Raw genomic sequence first — 24,448 nt, forward strand, 5'->3', positions numbered from 1 at the left:
ACTGTCTACAGTAAGAAGCCATCCCAATCAGGGCTCTGACTTCCTTCTTTGTGTTTGGAACAGACATATCAGAGATGCTCAGTATACGTTCAGGTGTCAGCCGCCTTCCCTCCTTTGACACAAGATAGGCTAAATAGGTGATCTCTTGTCAACAATACTGAAACTTCTTCAGTGAAGCCTTGTGTCCATGTGTAGCTAAATGAACAAGCAATAAAACAGTACCCTCCTTGCAAGCATCCTCAGAATCTGCGGCAATGAGCAGGTCGTCAATGTACTGCAGCAATGTGCAAGTTGACGGCTGCTCAAGCATATCAAGCTGTACTTTCAATCCCCAACTGTGTATGCTTGGACTTTCAGTGTAACCCTAAATAATGCGTGTGAATGTGAAAGTGCGTCCACCGAAGGTAAACGCAAACATATACCTACTATCTGTGCATACAGGAATACTAAAGCAAGCATTCTTCAAATCAACACCACCAAAATGTGTGGCCGTAGCCGGAATCATAGTTAAGATAGTCGTAACATGAGGAACAATCGGAAACTGTGGCGCGACAATCTTGTTAATTGCATGCAAAATCAATTATAAAATGGTAGAGTAAGACATTATCCCCTTTCTTATGTACATGAGGAATCCGGCTATTAGAACACACTTCAAGAAATCTCTTCGATCACACCTCAGTGTATAAAGTCTGAAATAACACTCTTCAATGCATGCTCACCCTCTACTGATATTTTGTATTGTGGAATATGAGGCAGCGTAATACCTTTTTTTAAAATTATTTGTACTGGCTCAGAGTTCAAAATCCCAACATCGTTATCATTCACTGCCCATAGGTGTGTTGGCACCTCACTGAATTTGCTTGGCAAAGGCATTGACAAAAATTGTGCAGTGGAATTTTGTTGGGGGGAAATCGTCAATAACACTCAATAAATCACAGCATTCAATTTCTTCAGCAGATTTAATCCCAACAAATTTTTGCCACAAAAATGGACATGAATGGGTAAAAGGTCCCAATGCAATTGGTACTGGCCGAGAGACCGGACTAACCACTGGCGTACCAGAGAACCCTACAGAAACGTTGCTCTGCTCTGACAGTGGGATATCTGGAACCCCCATAAGATCAATGGAGTACTTCTGTGCCCTGGTATCCACTAGAAAGATATGCTCCCTATTCCCCACCTTCATTTCAATGTACGGTCTCTTTTGATCTACGGGAATAGGTATTGGTTCCAGACTCTACTTCGGGCTGTGCTAGCGAACAGTACATCATCAGATGTAAAATCTTCAGTAAAATATGCATGAGTAGGATTATCAAAAAGATTACCATTATTCTCATTTTGTGGCTGTACCCCTCCCTGACTACCCACATTCATATCTTGTGGTTGGCTCTGCTGATTCTTCGCAAATTTGTATGTATCAGGACCTGTGATCCCGGGGCAACCCCTCGATTGCATGCTTATGGTGTCATATGGGTTTTTAGCTCGCTGTTGGCGGACGGACACTGTGCCCTCCAAGGCAATCCTATCTACAAAATGCACATTGATTCATGTGTGAAGGACCCAATGGCACTCCCATCTGTGGCACAAACTGACTTCTCGGTTGCGTGTTCCCACCCCTTGAGCCCTGTGCTATTTGCTGTAGAAGGACTTTAGTCTTCAGATCACCTTTCATCTATTCCACCTTTTGTTTCTCCGTTTTTACTCTGTTCTCATAATACTGGGCCATGTGTAACACTTTGGATTGCGATTTTGCTTGCCAAGCACTTTCAAATGTCGGTTTTCAATCTGTTGGCTGGCTTCTGCTGATGACATCATCTTACTTGATAAAACAGCACTGGGGCTACAATGCCTATTGAATAAACTGGGTGAGTATGCCAAACTCAACCGTCTTTCCATCAACCCAGAGAAGTCAAAAGTAGTGGTGTTCAGACATGCAAGAAGGAGGGTGCACTCTCTGCAATGGTAAATGGGTGATCAAATAATACCAAGAGTGGAGGAGGTGGTCTATCTGGGGTATGTAATGTATGCTTCACTATCGATTGAGAAGATCGAATCGGAAGTAGATGGAAAGATCATGCAGTTGGTATCCCAAATGAAAAAAGTCCTACAAAATATTGTACATTTTCACTAATCCCCCTAATTAAATACTATGTGGCCAATGTTGTCCTAGTAGTTTTGTATGGGTTAGAGGCTAAACCCTTACTCTGGAAGACAAACTGGCAAAAATGTGAGGGTTTAATTTGGAAGAGGGTCCTTGGTCTCCGGCACGGTCTCTATAGCCCCTCTTTAAGATACAAATTGGGGCTTAAATCTTTGGGATACCCAGCGGATTTGGAAGTTGGTTTCTCTCTTTCAGTCAATCAAGAACTCACAACCACATACACTATATGCAGACATCAAAGACTTCCTCGAACACTCTAAAACATTCATTTTATTTGATCTGAATTCGAGAGTTAGTGAAATTCTGTCGAGGGCAGATATAGACCTTGAGACACTGGTTGCGAATCCCTTAAAATCTAAAAAAGCAATAGAATGGATGGACCGGATCATCATAATCGAAGCCATGCATAGCGCTGCCCTAGCAAACTCATTCTCAGTGTTAGACAAGAAATTGGGGAGTGTCCCAAGATACCTTGAGAAATTCCCCAATTAGAGAGCCAGACAAAGCTTCCTCAGAATTTGTTTAAATCTAGTGCATACTGGAGAGGTTCTCTCAAAATGGGGGAAAGGGGAGGTTGCCCAAAAACTGTGTGCGATATGTGAGAACCCTGAGTAGCAGACAGACACTAAAACATCTTCTGATGGAGTGTGAGGTTACCTGGCTCATAAGAGCAGATCTCCTCCAAAGATTTGTGGATAGATCTGATGGTATTCTAACAGAAATGTTCTGGGGGAGGTTGATATCTGGTCACGAGACAGGTCTGATGATAAAAGTGATACAGGTGCTTGAAAATATCAAGATTGTCGTCTAAAGTTGGACCCTATTCCCTCTCCGTTCGCTCTCACATTTTTTTTTTCTCCCTGTTATCGTTGGGTTTAGATTGGGTTAATTGTCCGTTGCCTGAAGACAATAACTGTAATCATTTTTTATTGTGTTTTGTATTTGAGTTATGATTTTAACTAGTGATTGTGTAATACCTTACATGATTTTCTTTTTCTTTTGAATCCTTATGATTGCCATAAATGTCTTTTGACATTGAAGTAACTAACATGGAATTAAAATGGTACTAATCTTTTTTCCTTTTTCTAAAGGTTCTTTGTAACCATATACAAATAAACATTTAAAAAAAAATAAAAGCAATACAGAAGTTTTTTCATCATAGCACTGAAGGAGAGCCGGATTTGTCAACTGGAAATGTTTGGTATGATGAGATGTTATGTGTGGGGAGAGAAAGGGTGAATGGCACTTGCTATATCTGCTCTCTATCCCAAGTGTGATAGGAGTGCCCAAACATTTTCTACACCAAGCTGTTTCTTATGAGGAAGCAGGATGCCTGATGCACCTACTCTCCACCCTCTGCAACTCATCCAGAACAGGACTGCGAGACTTGTCTTTGGCCACAAGCCCAGGGACCGTATCTCTCCAGGACTGAAATCGCTACACTGGCTCCCTGTAGCTGCGAGGATTAAGTTCAAAACCCTCTGCATTGTCCACAAGGCCTTCTGGGGCCTGGGGCCAAAATACCTTCAACTCTCCCTTCCTAAATATCTTCCTTCTCGAGCACTTCGCTCATCCGCCTCCAACTCCCTCAGGGTCAGCCGCTTCTCCAAGCAATGAGTTGGGGGGAGATCTCTCTCCGCAGCAGGGGCCTCCATCTGGAACAGCCTTCCTGCCTCCCTGAAACCTGAGGAGAACCATCTCTGGTTCCGGAAGCACCTCAAAACCTTCCTCTTTGCTTCTGCTTTCTCTCCCCCTCTCCCCTGCTAAATCACTGAAACTGTACTGAATCAGCAACTGGGCCACTCACCATTCTCGGTCCTTGGCCCAGCCACTCTCCCCTGCACTGCCTTCCTGGCAACCCCTGCACTGCGGGACTGTCTCTGTATCCCTACACCCCCCCTGGAGCCATGAAAGAGAACTACCATGAAGATTGTGTTGCAGGGAAAAATGGCACAGCAAGAGGAGCAACAAAAATCAATAAGATGGAAGAAGGGCAGATAATATGGCCGCCATCCCTGATGAATTCAGACTGTCCTCATGGCTGGAACGATTTTAACCTTACTACTGCTCCCAGGTGTTCAGGCTGCCCCCAATGCAAAGTGACTGCAGCTCACTCGATATGAGCTGCTAAAGTTTGCAATTTCAACAGCAAATGTTTTAATGCAATTAAGGAGGAGATGAGGGTGCTAGGTTTGGTGGCCCTCTAAAACAGATACATGCTGGACCTCCTCATGGCTATCGAGGGAGGGGCATGCCGAAACTTCGGGACCAGCTGTTTCACAATTATACCCGATATAGAGGCTTCAAAATGACCATTGAAAACAGCAATAACAGAGATACAGAAACTCCATGCAGAAATGACCAGCAAAATTTATGGAGTGCAATCAAGTAGCTGGTTAGACAGCATTTCCACATAGGTACCCACCTGGCTTTCTGGACTGCTTCAGGTGATTGTCCCGTGTTGGTGCTCATTCTCGTCAACTTCTGCATCATTAAGAACATTTTTAGATTATATTCGAACAAGAAAAAAGGGCAGTTGAAGTTACCCTTAAGGGTTTCTAAAAAGGCTACCGAAAAGAAGGGTGGTAATAAGGTAATTGGGGAAATGAAGAAGGGGATCCTGATGGGCGGGTCTTTACACAACCAGCAGATTAGAAAATTATCAACAATTTTGGATTCCGTGCCTGAAGAATGGAACAGGGTTTGTATGGGTGGGGGAACTCTAGATGATTGGGAGGAGATTGAGGGAGACATGACAAGATTGGAAAACATTTGGAATCACAAAGATAAAGTAGCAGAAGGGAGCAGGAGGTACAGAGGGAGTTATTGACAAGATCAATAAAAGGGGGAATAATGTAATAAAAATGCAATTTATGTGCAGTGAAAAGGTACGCGCGTATCAATTGTGATAGTAACACTGCAAAAAGGAAGGGGGCTCCTTTTAATCATTATGCAAGTCAAGCCCAAAATAAAAGTAACTTACATATAAAAGACTTGCAGGGATACAGGTAAGTATAACCAAATTTAGGGGTATGCAGAAATGCAGTAAATAGGCCTAACAGCATGCTTTTGCAGAATGCATGCGTTAGCTTGTTAATAATCTGCAACAAAGCAGCAGTGGCTGGTAACACATTGCAGATCCCACAATCCAAGGCTGGTATGGTAAGAAGCAAACAACAGTGGTTATTCTTTCAAGGCCACAGATTAGAAGCCATGGATCCCGGCGACAGGCAAGGAGGGCATAACCATTGTATACTTCAAAATGATTTGCAAAACGCAATTTTGTAGATGGAGTCAAAAAGAACCACATCGGTTTTAAAATTGCCCCTTAGTATGTTTCTCCTGGGAAGAAGGTTGAAGCGTTCTTAATATCCAACATTTGTATAGCAGTACATCCTTGGTTCAAGGCTCTGACCGTGCCATGGTAGAGAGCATTTCTCATGAGAACTTATGTGAGATGTCGGGGACAGACAAATAAAGTTCTGATGGTCATCTCAAATGTTTCAAAATGAATTGTCATTATGATGTGGGAAGTGGGAGTTGGATTGTGACGTCACATATTATAATTAAGGGCAGTGTGGGAAGGTTTGTGGACCTAATTACAGAACATAAGCACCCTTCTAAGGCGCAGGCTTGTCTGTACTGTCGGCGACGGCCACACGCCCATGCCAGGACCCAAGCCCGAACATTCACAAGTCTCAACCAGTGTCCCAATATCTACTATCCGCTCAAAACTACAATTCCAGATCGCTGTCTCAGATCAACACAATCCTGCTTGGTAAGATATCTCTACCCTTGTGGTTGCTGGCCTCTCAAAGCTAACGCCACCAATAATATGCACTATCTGTAATTTCCATCCTGATATCATTATATGTCGTGAGCAACAGTTGCTCTGAAAGCCACAACCACCCCGCTTCCAAAAAGATGTTAACATGCATAACATTTGTCTACGAGCTAGTGCCCACGCTGCTGCACCGAACAGATAGTGCTGATGCACCACTGTCACCTGTCTATCTTTGCTCTGTGATCATTGCCAGATGAATAGTTAGCTTAATAGCCGCTGTTGTTATATCGTTGTCTTTAGCCGCTTTTTTGATTTTGCTTATCCTGCTGCATTCTACTCGGTTATTAGTTAGTACCTGTGCTGTTCCGGGTGCCTATTACCAATGTACTATTGTGACCTAATTTCTGAGGGCTGACTATCATTACTGGAAAATTAAATAGTCTTGAAAACTGCTACTGCTTGCCTCTGCCCTCAACACTACTGTGTCAGCTTGATTGATACTCGAATACTAGCTAATGCTCTCTACCGTAGTCCAGACCGTCGATTGCTAGCACACCGCTTTCACTCGACTACTATGATTACTGACCACGATCTGTTTAGCATTTAGCAACACACCACTACGTCCAAATGCTTTACTACACGCTGTACTAAATGCTTCATTATATGATGTACTAATTATCTATGCATGACCAATAGCCAAATACGTTGAGACTAAACATTACTCACTACATCTGCTCGAATGAATACCTTAACCCTATGACTAGCTGCCATTGACATCTAACTCTATTCTTAGCTCTATCCATAATGGCCATAAGTAATATATGCCAAAGAATCTTCAGACATGATAAAACACTAGGCATGCTACTCACCACATTAGCACTCCTACTAGCCCTACTCACTCACAACAAACTAACCCAGTCCATTAGCACAATGACAATGACTAAATATTTCCAGCATCTCACTATGTTGACTACCAAGGCCAACAATGACACATTTTGCTCCCAGGGCACATTTTTAAAAATAGGCACTGGGCTAGCCCGATTACACTGCCCTAGGCACCACCCTCTACCATGCCCTACCCTATTTCTGCCCAAACTACCAGCCTTTACCACACCACACCTCAGGGCACCACTAATACAATCATACATGCCTATTCTAGGTATTACTCGCTGCACCAGACTATCGTCTAGAACACACACCAATCGCCAATCGTACACACACAAGACCTATACTAGGATATTCATGAAAAATAAGACTCAGCTCTTGAAAATTCAAGATTATTACACCATCCCACCTCACCTGCAATACAGATAGAAAAATAGTGTCAGACACAGATACTGACACTAACCCCACCACGCTATTGCACCCTAAAGTAAAGGATAACAACTCACTAGCTCAGCATGTTACTCCTCACCCTACATCAGCCCTCACATGCCAAACACCTTGTGGCCCCCCTGAAACAGCTCCTTTAAAGTGCGCACTCCTTAACCTAAGGTCCCCAGGCGCACATGCCACTGATATACATGATCTCATCCTGGAGTACAAAATCAATTTCCTAGTAGTCACCGAGACCTGGCTCCATCCAGCATCAGGACCACTGATAACACTTGCAATGCCCACAGACTACACACTACTCAGAGACGACCATATCGAGGCCACCGGAGGAGGTGTTCCCATTATATCCAAAACCTCCTTACAGTTTAGAGACTGTAAATCTGAAACCCTCTCAGGCTACAAACTCTTAGCTCTTAAATTAATTACTAACCCCAAAACAACTAGTAACTTCCTAATAGTATACAGAGCCCCAGGCTCCGCCAACAATCCAGACATATAACTATCATTACTTATCTCACCAACCCTTAAACCAAACACCAAATTTATCCTGCTAGGAGACATCAATTTGGGATTCAATGAACCCTCAGTCCTTAAAGCCAACGCTTTCCACAATGCATTCCCCAAAATGCAATTCAATCAAATTGGCAATGCCCCAACCCACGCCAAAGGACGGATCCTGGATTGGATTCTCACACTGAGCACTACAGTCCTCTTAGAAGACATCACAGAATTTTCATGGACTGACCACCACCACATCCACATCACCCACCCTCATGAGAAACACTAGAAAGCTTACACCTGAAAATCTTCTATCTGTACTGAATACATTACTCAATACCCAATGATCAACTAATGATAACCCTGAAACCATAGCAGATTACTATCACAACTGTCTGAAAACAGCCATTAATGAAGTAGCTCCCCTCCTATTAAAGCTCCCCAAACTCAAGCGCAGTAACACATGGTTAAATGATGACCTCGTTGAACTTATGAGAAAGAAAAGAGCACTTGAACACTTGGCCAGAACAAAACCCTCCCTCGAAACCAAAATCTTCAATTAATAGCTAAAACCTACAAACAAGAAGTATATACCCAAAAAGCTAACTCACTGAATATGCGTATCAATAAGGCCACCTCCAATAGCAAAGAAATATTCACCATAATCAGTGAACTAGAAACACCCATCCCTCCATCAGCATAGTCATAGTAAATAAATAATGCTGCACCACCATCGAGGATGCATTAGCTTCCAAAATTAACACCCTTCAAAACAAAATTGACTTGCAGAGAAAACTCCTTACAACCACCATAGAGCCAATGCCCCTTCCACCCATAGGCACAATCAATGTACTGGAATTCCAGTTCACCCCTGTAACTGAGGAGCATGTTCTAAAAACCATCGACTCACTTAAACCATCCAATTGTAAAGGAGACGCCTTCCCAGCCAAACTTAGTCAAGGATCGTGCTCCCACTCTAGCACCTTTAATCACTAAGTTCGTAAATTCTTCATTCAAAACTAATACTATCCCTACCAGCATCAAAGAAGCTTGGGTAACCCCTCTCATCAAAAAACCTACCTTAGACCCCACCATACCCACTAGTTAGAGACCCATCACCACAGACCCTTTCCTCCTCAAAATCATAGATAAAATTGCATTTACCCAAGTTCAAGCCCACCTAGAAAATAACCAACTATTAGGTGAAAGACAATCAGGTTTCTGGCCCAGAGATTGCACTGAGACAGCTCTCTTAGATCTAAAAAATCAGATGGACACAATTAGGGATTCTGGAAAACTATGCATACTATTATTACTTGACCTATCCGTGGCATTTGATTTAGTAGACCATAACAAACTTTGCCTAAGATTAACCAACAACTTCCATTTCTCCAGAAAAGCCACAGCCTGGATCAAATCATTCCTTGCAGATAGCTCATCTAGAGTAGCCCTAGATGGAGTAGCAGCAGACCCTATATCAGTCCCATTGGGAATCCCCCAAGGATCCTGCCTCTCCCCCACGCTATACAATGTGTACACTGAATTACTCTTTCCAGCACTAGATGCAATGGGGATAATTTAAACCAACTTCGCCGACGACACACAAATACTCATACCAATAACAGGCAACCTTGAACAAGACACCATTCAGGTAAACAACATTCATTCCATTATCCAGAACTGGATGGCAATAAACAGCCTCTGTCTAAATGTCAAAAAAACAGAGCTCCTCATATTAGGCTCCCCCACCAAACTTAGTAAAGTCCACCCTCACTACACAGCCATAGTCATAGAAGGCTCCCTCATTAAAATATCTAACCAAGTCAAAACCTTCGGCATGTATTTAGACTGTAGCCTGACCATGTGCAAACATATCAGTGCACTTGCATCATCTACAGTTTACACAGCTAAACATATTGCTTTAAGTGATCCATTCCTCACTCCCCAAAACAGTATCACCATCACCAGAGCATTGATTCTGGCCAAGATAGACTACTGTAACATCCTTCTACTAGGCACCTCACAAAAAACATAAATAAAATGCAACTCATACAGAACAAAGCCCTTAGAGCAGCACTAGGCGTAAAAAAGAGGGAACACATATTGCAACACAGACTAGAGGCACCCTGGCTACCCATTCAAGCCAGGATACTGCATAAAACCCTCTCCGTAACACACCAATGTGTATCTGGCAATGCTGCCAGTTATCTCAACCACTGTCTTACCCGCAAAATCTCAGCCAGAACACTTAGATATAACACCCATACACACCTATTTATCCCCTGCTTCAAGAATACTATAACAGGGAGGGCCAATTTCCCAGTAACTGCTCGTAGACTCTGGAACTCACTCTTTGCCAACATGTGCAATGAGCTTTCCCTGATGAAATTAAAAGAAATTACTTAAAACTTGACTCTTTAATAACTTCTAAGACACGAAAACTTCACAGAATGACATCCAACCTATCTTTGTTAATATGTCTGGAACTACTCTGTAATTCTTGTTATTGTTCAATTGTGTGCATATTAGATGATGTATTCAATCATGAAGACTGTAATATATGTGTAACTAGATGCTTGTAATGCTATGTAACACAAAGACATATCTTTATGTATGTTTCCATCAACATGTAAGAACCAAGACTAGTATTCATGCAAAGCTATACTGTGATGCCCCAGGGTTTGGGCGTACAACAAATGCAATAAATAAATACAATAAAAATAAATGTTTTTTTATAAGGGTATACTGTGCGAGCACCAATCAGCTTGATGTCATTATAAGAACTCCACAAATGGATACATCTGTTAGGTTACAGTAAGAAATGGGCAAAATTACCTCTCTTTTGGGTCCAATATCATCCACGTGTTGGTAGAGAAGTAAGGGACCTTCCAATTGATAAAATGACTAAAGTTAGAAGTAGGAACAGGTATATGAAATAAGCAAGGATTGCAAAGGAACTGAGTGAGTGAAATAAAAAGTCACTCTATTTTGCAAAAGAAACAGTAGGGTGTCTTCATTATTAACTGAGATGCTGTAGTGAATTCCGTACAAACTACTTTGGTGGACCTACAATTCTTTAGCAAGCACACATTCATGCACGTGCACACAGACACACACACACACCATTATAACTTCAGCCTTTGTTTTGTCCTTCCACATATAGGAGTTCCTTTATAGGTGCATGGGCACATCTTTGGCGTTCTGCCATAACAAAGACAAGGTGAAATCCAAGTTGTGGAAAATGTGTTCCAACATGACGAGCAGCTGCATGGAAGATATTGAGGTAAGTGCCAGATTAATTAATCTCCTACAATTCATATGCTATTGCTAATTCACATGGTGATTTCTGAAACAGCTCAAATGTTTCCAAGAGCATGACAAGAGGTTGAAAAGGTGCAGACACTGCCAACACCTTTACAATACATCACCCACATGCTTATGTTGTTTGTGTTTGTTTGAACCACTCACATGTTTCAGTGATTCAGCTTGTAGTAAGCAAAGATGGTGTTGTGTTTTGATTCGCTTTTCAAAACCCTACAAGAGAAGACTGGGAGCAGCAGGGAATTTACTTTTATAAAAAACAGAAACCCTTACAGGAAAGACAGATATCTGCTGGCCAAGGTGTTACTTATAGAAATGTACAGTATACAATTAGTTAAAACACTATCATCTGCTGTGTTCATTCGAATATAATGCTTTGTCTAATTCTAATATCTGTGTCAATGTTGACAAAACAACATGCAATGTAGGATGAGCATGGTAGGAGTCTGAGGACGGAAGACCTATACCCGTTCATTTATGTATACTCCTCTAGTGGTACACAGAGTATACGTCAGAACTCTTACTCCATCCCTAGCCCTCAAATCTGGATCTTATACCGTTTACTGCTGGTACTCAGAAAATATGTCTCATGACGAAAATGTCAGACTTGATAAAGTGTCTATGAGCCCACTATCGTGAGTGCCCCTGATCCCCAGAGCAACTTTGAGAAAATCAAAATGTTAGTATGACAGACGATTGCAGTTTCATTGAGTGAGATGGTCTGTGGACCCCAACCAAATTCACTTGGGGGTTCTTCAAATGTGCAAGTTCACTCAGAAAGGGAGAGGAGATAACCAACACAGAGGTGTGAAAACACAGGCAACAGGAGCTAAATCAATTCGAAATGGTGGACACAGCTATTGTAATCTGCCATATTAAAGCCATGGGGAGTCTACCCATTAATGTCTCAGGTGAGAAAGTTAGAGTTCACAGATTTACAGTCTTTACACTCTTGCCACACTAAAAACAGATTCCATGAACACAATCGGATGGCCTGGATCTGTACATGAGGAAGCTATAAGATTGGCTACAAACAGAAACAGAGTTTAGGGGTTATGGGTAGGAAGGCTGGGGTGCAGGCTAGAGCATGGCCGTGAGGCAAGGATATATGAGAGATAGAGAGAGAAGGTAGAGTTGAGAAGGGAGTTAGACCATCAGAGGAGAAAGTAGGAAGAGTAAGAGAGGAGGAGGCAGTAGGATGGAAAGAGAGATGACCAGAGGAGGTAGAAAGGAATGGTAGATATGTGGGGAGGTCAAGGTAAAAGGTAGAAGATGAGCGGAGAGGATGAAGAGAGAGGGAAGATACATAGGACACCAGAGGAGGTGGATAAGAGAACCAGAGAAGCATAAGAGGGAATGTGGAGAGATTTAAGACCAATAAAGGTGAGGGTAGAAAGAAGAGCTTTTAAAAAAGAAAGAGAAGTCAATCCGGAGGGAATAGAAAAGACGAGGAAGGAAAAAAGACCATAGGAGATGGAAGGGAGAGAGTGGCAGAGAAGAGGGGTAGAGCAGAGAGACAAAGTACAGCCAGATATTTGGTGACGAGGAAGGAGAGGGCATTGCCAATAAAAGAGGAGGTTGAAGGAAGGCAAAGACAGAGTACAAGGGAGGAGAAGAGGCAAACACATGAAGAAGAAAAATAAAGCAGACAAAGGAAAACTGTGGCAAAGAAGCAGACAGCTTTGTAAAAGGGAGGTTTTGAGAGAAGCGGAAGGTGGAAAGTTAAATGTTCAGGTGGAAGAAAGACGGAGAAGAAAGCAAGAGAAGGTTAACCAAACCTTAATACTAAAATGATTTACACAGTGGTGGAACAGCTTCTTATTCCACCTGAGGAGGCTATCTGCCACATTAAGCCTGGTAACCTCTGCGATCCCACAAGACTCCTGATGACTGATGCCTGTCACCCATACAGATGCCCCAAGGTACCAAAGGTACAGGTGCCGGGTAGTTTACACATCCTGGAGGACCAACATCGAATGTTCATAAATGTCCAAAAAGACTGAATAACAGCCAATAAATAAGTGTGGGAAACTGTGACTCCCAGTGCTTGCAGGGCAAACTTGATCTAAGGCGCAGCGATTATGGACCACTGCACTAGCGAATGCACAATGTTGCATGCATCCAACAAAACGTGCCATTGACTCAGAAAACCTGAGAACCTAAGTTGGCTTTGCATTATCTTGTACACCATGAAGTAAAATCTACCATCACCTCTGCATATACAAAAGTGGCATGCTCACAATGTATCATATTATAAAACCCCTATAAATTAATGAATAAATAGAAAGTGCAAAAATGATCTGTTCACAAAGTTAATTGTGCGAGTTATAGCATTAGCAGACAGCAGAGCAGTACAGATTATATTGCCACGGTTCTAATGTTAAAGAAGCAGTCCTGCACGTTCAGTCCTGTTCAAATTATGAACATAGAGAAAGGTCCATATTCCGCTACAGTAAACATATACAGTCTGATTCATGGAATTATTTGCGCTCAGAACGGGGATTTGTGCGCCATTCTGCCAGCAAAACCACATTTATCAAACAGTCTGTAGGCACAAAACAGTAATCATTCATCTATGTTAAACAGTTACATTCTTAAAGAGATATAATTTAATGCTTAATAATTAAAGTAGAGCACAGCAGCCTGAGCCATTCCCAGGCAAAGAATTATTGGCATTAGTACACCTGCTAAAAAGGAGCTCACCAGTCACATTACAAATACATGTACAAATTGAACAAGCAAGAATTATAACTGGAGAGGGAATACCAAACTAACACTAACAGAGGATCTAAGCAAAAAAGGATGATTTTGAGAAAGAGAAAAAGGATTGCATCTCTAAAAGACTGCTAAACATGTGTTGCTGACTTATGATGTTATGTATGTAACACTAATCAACAGATTAAGTACTTATGGAACATTTAAAGGAAGGGGAAACTAGCTGAAAAATAGAAGTGAGACCTAGAAGCAGGAATACTCTAAAAGCAAATAAAAGAAGATCTGCAGCGATTTCTGAGTATATTTACCTAACAGAAATCCAGCAAAATAAGGAGACAATGCCAATAGATCACATTGACCATTCGGTTTTGTCAACAGTGATCAGTGAAAGAATACAAATCACAGTGAAATGAGGAAGAGAACTGTGTGTAGTCATAAAAACTACAGTTTCTGAACTGCACAGAAAAACAAAGACTAATTGCAACCAGCCGTAGGGTTAGTAGCATTCCACCCACTTTTGCTTTCCTGAAACATACATACTTCAACAGCAAATAAAACAGGTATTAAAAATAGACCGAACAAAAATAGGAAGCAATGACATATAGGAGCCTACCTTGTGCTTTCAACCACACAGCTCCATGTATAGTGTAATAATGGTGATGCGAGTTGCACCCATACTGGCCATACCCCAATGGCCCTACATGCTCCTAATCCTTCTGCTCCAAATAATGAACAAAAATATAATGAGAAAGGTTCAGTAAGTTATTAGCCAAACATTAGCAAAACATTAAGAGAAGAATAGATTGTGCAACACAAGTAGGGTGCCAAGTAGTTTATATGTAGAAGTAGTATGTAACATAGAGATGGACAGGTAGAGAGATTTGCTGCACGAATAACATATGCACATAGACACAAAAAACACTTGCACGTAGACGAGAACACCTACAATTTATGCATGAGGAACACTTAGTATGCAAGACATGAAGAAAACAACATGGCAGCTAATGAACAGAAGTGGTGCCATTGCTTAGACCAAATTCAGCTAGGCCCTGATTTCCGAAATACTGCAGCCTGTCATAAAATCCCTTAAAACATATTTCCAGGCCTCACGATGCTCAGACGCAGCCCAGACCCCAAGGTCAGTTCGCAGAGGGGAATTCTGCTCAGCAAGCCGAAACTGCACCACATAGCATTTCCCAGAGTACATAGTTGCAATTATTAATGTTAATTAGTTCCAGTTGGAAACAGTGAGAAACAGACATATCCTTGAATGCCAGGTGCAAGTAGCTGCTATGCCAACTGGTCCCATAATAAATTAATATACAATGCCCCGAGTGGCTGCAGAACAGAAGCACACATGTTAGAATAGCAGAAAATCCAACAAATATATCAATTTGAGCTCCCAACAGTAGTCCTCAACCACGTGATCCCAATAATGACCTTTTATTCCTGGCCCAATTAGATAGTGCACCTGAGACCTACTTAGCACATACAGACACAGAGACGACAGCCAAAGCCACAAACAAAGCAGGTAGATAACACCTCATGCCTGAGAACTGAGGGGAGTTTATTCTTTAAACTGGATCATAGCGGACTGCCCATCTCTCCTTGCCCATCACGTAACTTGGCATTGTGCAACGTGCTCGAGGTCGCATGAGAGAACAGCCGATCAATGAAATCATGTTCCTCTTATCGACTAGTGTAGTAGAATGCCAACCAATGGAATATTAGATTGAAATGTATTATCTCTTGAGTGATTCCCCTAGGAGGGGTTATGAGTTGTAGAAGAACCAATTATAATAGAGTCCACCTATGGATAACTATGCATCCCATACTCTATTAACAAATGATGTACGAGAATAGATGTTTGTTGAGATTGTATTAACAATGATGTCAACTGAGACAATTTCTTCTTTTGAAAGTTGTTGTTTCTAATGCCATTTTGAGATTATCCTTTGTACGCTCTCCCAGCAGCCGTCTGTTTTGGAATAAAGCTGGGTTTTCTCATGAAATTGGATTTACTCAGTTATTGAGTATTTTCTCCTTATTGGTATATTTGGGTCTATCTTAACAATATGTTTGAATGAATGATCCCAAAGAACAGTGTCACTGGAAGTAGCTCTTACATCAGCACTGGCTCGTGTGAAAATGATGCTTAAGGTAAACATGTATTTTTTAATTTGCTTTAATTACTACTCTACTTAATATTGACAGTTGGGCAGATTAATCTGTTTTTCTCTCTCGAAATTGACATTTCTTGGCCACTAATTTGGCCCAAAATATGCCTGTTAAACAGCTGACACATCTGTACGAGACAATGGGCCTGTAGGGTATTTTGTGTAGATTTGGGGCCTAGCGGTATTTTCTTACCGCCAAAAGTAAAGTAATTCAGCAATACTCATTCCTTGCATTCAGATTGGGTTTGGTATTATAGTAATTTAGTGGATATGCATTATTTCAGTACACAGATACATTTAGTTGGTATGCATTTCGTTGTGGCATAGTGATGAGCATAATTTCTTTGTTTTATTTGTGGCCCCAACATACAAAACCCCTTTCTTTTGTTAAGACTGTTCTTGTGATCTCTAGAGGCCTCAGGCTTCTACATTATTCAAGAACACCACATTTTCATATGGAATGCCACTTATGGCTGTTATCACTGATTTATCTACACCAGTGAGCTATGCTTCCATAAAGTATTCACAATAGCATGTGGTATAAACACTAATTTATTTACATTAGTGAAACTATTTACAGAGGCCTCTCTTTCTGCTGACTCATATACGTTCAGCAAACTATTTAATTATATTCCACTCAGAAATCACACACACATATATACACTGAATGGAACCACGCACACAGCTATTTATAATTCCTCATAACATTACTTTATCTGCATAGAAACTTGGCATTTTAAGCATCATTCCCTCTATGGCATAATATTTTTAGACACCAAATGAAACAGAAACAAGAATACTCTTAGGCAGACTGTGTTATCACAATTTCATTTTACAATAATACATTATCATTCGTGAGACAATCCTCTTCTGAAATAAAAACATGAGAAAGGCAAAATGCAAGAACACTACGAATTTCATTTCATATTTGCACAAGAGAGAGACAAAATTACATTGTTTGTTTTGCCTTCATCTGGCAACATTAAAATGTGTCATTTGAACACAGTGAAAAGCTATCGCTACACTGTTTCTCTAAAAGAGGTCTCATGCACATACCGCACCCTCACTTTCATACAAGATGATTACCAGAAAATTGTAGCTGTTTAGCACGCAAACTCCCTGGACTGGTCGCTTTCTTTCAATGGCTCAAGGCTTTCCTTCAAAGCACCCCAGGGAGGACATGCAGTTCTGATCTGCGGTCTCTCAAGCTGGTGCTTATCGACTGGAATCTTCAGCCTGGGAAAGTCAGCAATGGACTGGGATGGCACCTCTCAATCAGGAAACCCCATAGAAACTCCAGCCAGGTCTTCCCCGGAGCTGTGTAAAATGTCCTCTGCCTTTCTTCCTCCCCGAAATGTACCAAGAGACCTCTCTTACAGCCTTATGGTGAAGTGTCACCAATGAAAATGCACAATAATCTATCCTCCTCTTTTAACAATGGCTTGGCTTATACAGTTTAGAAACTGTATCTACTAATTTCCTGGCATGCAGATTTCGCATCCAGCTAACACAGTGAACAGAGAAAAAAAATGAATCCAAGGGCACGTTTAAATGACTTTCAGAGCCTGTATTTTCCACCTCATGTTGCAGTGGAGAACACATTATGATGTTATTTGATTAAGGTCATGTTAGTACTGTTAATTATATTAGTTCATTAATCCTCTAATCTGTCTCCTGCAACAGAGGCATTTCAGGAGAAAAAAAAATGGTGCAATTGCTTGTACTGCATTATTGCAATACATTAATCCCATGCAATGGTGCTCTGCTCCCAAAACACGCTAAATAATCCTACATATCCCCTCCTTTTTCTGAGAATTTTGGCAATGGTCCAAGCCACAATTGGAAGAAACCCAACTTGCTCCCTTTCTTCTTTTTTAAAATGTAACAATCCAATACAATTAATATTCAGGTGTGAAAAATGAAAATTGAAAAATCACTGTTCAATCATCATAATATTAAAATTATTTTTTTATTCCATCAGTTCTTATAAAATGTTCTATATTTTTCTTCCCAATGGAAGTGTCCACAGTCCAGTGTCTTACTGTTGTACTTGAGTTCAATCACAAAATGATAAAATAAAGCAAATAACTAAAACAAAGAATTAACATAACATATTAAAATAATTAATTAAAATGATAAATACGTGGAACTCCATACTCCAGGACACTTGTCTGCCTCTGATATGTCCCGACCAGCGATGTCACATCATTTGGTTCATTTGGGTACTCTTCCATCTTGGCACTCTTGGATCCTTTCCCCATAGAAATCATCACTTTTTGGCATTCCGGTTACTTTGTCTTCACCTCCACCCGGAGGCAGGCATCATTCGATCTTCATCCAGGGGACTCCAGGACTCCATCATCTCCCGTGACCTCCGGTACAAATATGTAAATATTCTAAACCAAATAGAAAAGAAACAAATTAAGTACATAGCACAATACTAACTTCACCCTTTTGCCAAAAATAAAACATGCTTTATATTTCGCCCTTTTTTCTCTTGCTTTCTGAAACTAAACATAGGTTAAAGAGAAAACAAACATACATAAAACAGCATTCAATATTTAATACATTTTCACACCAATTCCATAAATTTTAGCTTCCATTTCTTTTATATATATTCACATATATTACAGTGTTTATGTGCCATTATCATGATTAACCTTCTTTATTTAACTTCTCTGCACCTACTATTGACTAGACCCATTCACTTTACCTTTTTATGTACAAGGGACTTTATCTGCTTCTACACGCTCAAGTTGTTTAATCTCATGTTTAGGGTGACATGGTTTTATTTGATTTACGTGAACAAACTGCTCTGTTGTTGTTTCACCTTAAGTCTTCAAAATTTTATAGACCACAGGAGAGACCTTATCTATAATTCGATATGGCCCCTGCCAGGCTGCTAGAAATTTGGAATTTTTCTGTTTACCTTTTACAAAATGAAATGTATACACCTGATTGCCCACACAATATTCCTTTACTGACGTCTTTTTATCATAATATGACTTTGCACTGTCAGCAGCTCTTTCTAAATGTTTCTGTACAAAAGCAAATGCATGTTGTAAATGCTTCCTCAGTTCATCAATATATTCATGAACTGTGGATGCGCTCACAAGTGTTTGCTCATGTGTCCTGTATAGCACTTGTTGTGGTAACATCATTTTCCTACCTGTCAAAACTTCATGAGGGCTAATACCTGTTGCTTTGGCAGGAGTTGATCTGATTGCCATCAGAACCAAAGGTAAGCGTAAATCCCAGCTGGAACCTGCTTCTGCCACGAATTTCTTTAAAATTCTTTCCAAGAGCATGACAAGAGGTTGAAAAGGTGCAGACACTGCCAACACCTTTACAATACATCACCCACATGCTTATGTTGTTTGTGTTTGTTTGAACCACTCACATGTTTCAGTGATTCAGCTTGTAGTAAGCAAAGATGGTGTTGTGTTTTGATTCGCTTTTCAAAACCCTACAAGAGAAGACTGGGAGCAGCAGGGAATTTACTTTTATAAAAAACAGAAACCCTTACAGGAAAGACAGATATCTGCTGGCCAAGGTGTTACTTATAGAAATGTACAGTATACAATTAGTTAAAACACTATCATCTGCTGTGTTCATTCTAATATAATGCTTTGTCTAATTCTAATATCTGTGTCAATGTTGACAAAACAACATGCAATGTAGGATGAGCATGGTAGGAGTCTGAGGACGGAAGACCTATGTCCACAACAGACCTATTGCTGCGTTCAATTCCACCTGAAGACGACGCCCAATATGCGATATGTAGCTTTCTCTTCACACCCAGTATTTGCCATACCTTACTCATTAGAGCACTTGTAAAATGACTTCCTCTGTCTGATTCTGTTCTTTGTGGCAACCCAAACCTTGAAAACACATGGTTCACCAAAAATGTGACTGCTGTTTGCGCACTACAATCTGGTGCAGGAATACACTCAATCCACTTCGACATCAAACATACCACACTTAAAATATACCGGTTCCCCCTGCTCGACCTCTTTACAGGTCCTACATAGTCTATTTGCAAATCTGACCATGGAGGAGTTAGGCCTCTTATCATTAATGGAGCTCTATGCATTGGTGAAGCAGGTTTAAATTGGGCACATACTAGATATCCTCTAGTATATAATTCTACATTTTGGGACATATGTGGCCAATAAGCATAATCTTTAGTTTTTCCATTGTTTTCTGTGTGCCGCTGTGGCCTGCAGTTATAGCATCATGCGCATGGTGTAGCATTAACCCTCTGAATGAAAGGGGTACATCCCCCACTGTATTTGTCCTGTTATGGACTCTCTAATCATGGGTCCATCTTGTAGTCTTATTCGTTTTTTATTCTTTAATAGCACCCTCAACTCTTTTTATCCCATACAATCATTTTCTGTTAAAGGGTTTTTTTCAGGATCTATCAAATGATTATAATAGATTCCCAAAATTCGATCATTCTTTTGTGCCTCAATCAGATCTTGGTCTGGTGCATCATAACTCCACTGTACCACTGGTTGATCTGTCTCCTTTGGTGCTTTAGAATGTGTCACTGCATCAATTTGTATTTCACCCAGTGTTCAATAGCTAGCAATTCTCCCATCACAGCCCCAATTTTAGCCAGGTGATCTGCCTTATCATTTCCCTCCTTAGCCTCTCCTGGAGTTTTCAAATGCCCATGAATTTTCCTCCAATATATTGTTAAATCATTTTCTGACACCAATTTGTCTATGGCTTGTATCATTTTTCCATGTTTAAGTGGCTTTTTGTTGTATGTAATCATGCCTCTCGCTTTCCAGCCAGGTAAATATTCCACAAAGCTATTTCGTGCGTAATCAGAATCAGTCACCAGGACAATTTCACTGAATTTATTATCAACTGCAGTAGCAAATGCTTTATAAATGGATGCCAATTCCGCTACCTGACTGCTCCTAGCACCAATTCTCATCCCTATACTCGGGACACCTTGACACTTCAACCAGACATTCCCTATTCCTGACACTAATTGTTTATAAATGTCATTTTCAATGTGAAAGGCACAACCATCAACATATACAGTTGGCAAGTCTGTGCATGTTTTTTCTTCAAAAGCTTTATGTGGTGATTGTTCAAATTCCTGCCAATTAGGTTCCATTTCTATTTCATTTGATACTGGTTCAGCTGCACAGTCATGTAAATCTGCTAAACCTTGAGCAATTGGGCTTTTTTTATTTTGGCCATATCTCACTTCTACAGGAAAACCATGTAATGCTAGCGTCCATGAAGTGATTCTGGACTGCGCTAAATTACCTGACCTAATTCTTTTACTCTGTAAAAATTGCATAGGTTGATGATTTGTCTCAATAATCCCTTATTCTCCCTGAACAATTGGGTGGAAATGTTGTAGCGCCCACACAGTGGTTAATAGGGCCTTTTCACATTCATTGAATTTAATTTCAACTTGGGAAAATGCCTTACTTGCATATGCAATGGTTTTGTGATTCAAATCATGTTTTTGTGATAACACTGCTGACATACATTGTTCAGAGAAACCTATTTCTATAAAGAAATCCCTGTCCTTTATGGGATATGCTAAACATGGTGCCTTTACAAGACATTCCTTTAATTTAGCCACTGCCTCAGACTGCTCTTTTTCCCATTTCCAGGGTGTATTCAGTTTAAGCAGTTTGGTCAATGGTTGAGTGATTTCAGCATAATTTTCAATGATCTTTCTTTTATAGCCTGTCATTCCTAATAGACTTTTTACCCCTTTCACATTTTTAGGATCTTTTAGTTTCTGTATGGCTTCTATTTTCTTCTTCTGTGGATTTAGTCCATGTTCAGTCACTTCATGGTCCAGAAAATTCACCTTTTTCTTGCACCATTGTGCTTTTTGTAAAGATACTTTGGCGCCTGCTTTCTGCAATTGGCCAAGAACATGTCTTATTTCATCAAAATGGCTTTTCAAGCTTTCATTTTTTATCAGGACATCATCCACATAAATTATGGTTCCTCTTTCTGCTGCATCAGGCATAGCCTTTCTCAAAAATATGCCAAATTCACTCCCACTATTGACATACCCGAATGGAGTTCTAACCCATGCGTATTGAGTCTTATCAAATGAAAAGGAAAATAAATTCTGTATCTCCTCTGCCAATGGCACACACCAATATCCAGAGGTGAGATCTAATGTGGTGAACACTTTTGAACCATGTACCTGAGCTAATCCCTGATTAATGAATGGCAGTGGCCATCTGGATACTGGCACTCTTTCATTTAACTCTCTCAAATCTGCACACAGTCGCCATTGACCGTTTGGTTTTAACACACCTAATATTGGTGTATTGGATGTGCTATGAATGGGTCTGATGATTCCCCGCGACTCCAAATTTTTAATAATCTCTGCCAATGATTCTAAACATGCCAGCGGTAGGCTATACTGACGTACAAATACTGGGCTTCTGCTACACCCTTCCTGAAGTGTGGCCACATGTAAATTAGTTAGCCCACAATCATAAGCATCTTTTGCAAATACATCTTTAAACTCCATAAATATCTTCCTCAATTCATTCCTATCCTCTTCGTTGTCACATGCATCCGCTAACAAAATCTGCTCCTCTACCATTTTGGGGAATTCTGGAAAATGTTCTGGCATGGGAATCTCAGCGCTTTCCTCTAATTGTGTGGCTGTGTCTCTTTGTAAAGCTGCCACATTTAAATGTTTTGGCATATCAGCTTCCACTTCAATGGGCTGATTTTCTATTTCATTTTCATTTAAGTTAAATGTTATGCAGCACACTGTCTCGCTTGAATCATAAGGGTACACAGAATGAATTTTAAATATTTCTTTGGGCTGAGAGTCCAGGTATTCTGGCAATTCACCCTTAGCATCTACATACATTTCAGGGATATTTCCAATCACCATGTTATTTAGATCAGCTGTGTAATGTGTTTTTTGTATGGCCATTCCTACTGGGGAGTTTTCCTCTAAATGAATATTCTGATAACCTTTATTATTCACCATAATTTTACAGACCCTTCACCCACACCTACCAATGGAATGTTTTCATAATCCAGGCCCTGCTGTTTTATGGATTCATTCAGACACACAAATACATCAGAATCTTTCATCTGTTGTCCATTTTTGCATTTCAGTGTTATTGCAAACTGCGTTGTGAATGCATGGATAACAGTATCTTTCCTCATTTGTAATTCAATTGCATAAGGGACCAGCTCTGCGCAATGATAAGCCCTTCTTTTGTCTTCAAATTCAGGTGCCCGCCAACTTATGCGTGACCATATCTTTTGATTAAGGAAATCTAGCACCATACACATTCTGTGCATGATGTCATTGCCCATGTAAAAGTCATTTTGTGTTCCACACACTATCCAAACATTATGGTAAATAGTTTTTTGTCCAATGCTAATTTTCAGCATGCATCTACCTGCAATTCGGTTTTCAAAGTCTGGACCATCCAAACCAGAGACAGGCTGGTTTTTAATCCTAAATTTCAGGATCTCCTCCCTTTCCATTATTTTTTGCAACAATTTCCCGTTAATTAAGCTCCTTTCCTGTTCAAGTGCTAAAGTGGCTTTTATTGTTTTAGAATAGTCTTTTATCCCAACATGAACCCATGGTTGTTCATCTTCCATGTGTAGTTCAGCAAGAGTGGTAATGTGTTTTTCTGAACCTGCTCTAGGAGCAGTATTCTGTTTGCATGTCTTCTCTTTTAAATAAAAACGTAAGGTGTGCTCATCTATGGCAGTTTGCCATTCTTTCCTTGCGTCTAAGTATATTTGTACAGGTAATTTTTTATTTTCACTCTGCATTTTGTCTTGACTCATTAATATAACAGTGACGCTAGGTATGCAACTATTCTGGAGGTGCACCTCCACTGCATCCTTTGTTTTTGCAACTGTGTGACATTAATTTATATTGCTGTTTTGTGATTTTAGTTTCTTAGGTCGGTCTCAATGGTTTTTTGGTTAAGGACCACAGTCCATCTATGAGCGGAGATAATCTTTTCAGGCAATCTGTTCCCATTAGAAATGGAATATCACAAATGGATGTGACCAATACCTCCTGTTTCATTCTGTGTTTACCTATCTTCATGTCAACCTCGGTGGTGCCTATAATAGGCAACTCCTCCCCGTTAAAATTATGCACTGGACCTTGATTCTCCTTTACTGTGATCTGATTCTGCGGGGATCTCCCTTCATTGATACACTTTACTAATTCTTTAGACATAATTGTGTCCTGTGCGCCAGTGTCAATCATTGCAAATGTATGGCATTTTTCTTCCACAATGATGGGAGCATAATACCTGTCTTCAACTTCCTCTAATACACATAGGAAATGCGAATTCTTACTGATTTCAGGGCTCACCTTTCTCAGACCTTTTTCACTTTTGGCTAAGCACATCGGTAAATGGAAAGACATTTTTCCCTCCTTTTTGCTCATTCCTGTGTGAGAGACTT

At 40.5% G+C, this 24,448-nt stretch overlaps 1 protein-coding gene across 1 annotated transcript in view; it reads left to right on the forward strand.

Annotated features, from left to right (window-relative positions):
- Positions 1-24,448, forward strand: part of LOC138504705 (uncharacterized) — a 581,301-nt gene that overhangs the window by 381,576 nt on the left and 175,277 nt on the right. Inside the window, exon 8 of the mRNA XM_069625257.1 lies at positions 10,942-11,061. Coding sequence (XP_069481358.1) covers positions 10,942-11,061 — 120 coding nt within the window. The remainder of the gene's footprint in view (positions 1-10,941; positions 11,062-24,448) is intronic.

Source organism: Ambystoma mexicanum, chromosome 11 (genome assembly GCF_040938575.1).
Source record: "Ambystoma mexicanum isolate Mex_15411 chromosome 11, UKY_AmexF1_1, whole genome shotgun sequence".
NCBI classification, from domain to species: domain Eukaryota; kingdom Metazoa; phylum Chordata; class Amphibia; order Caudata; family Ambystomatidae; genus Ambystoma; species Ambystoma mexicanum.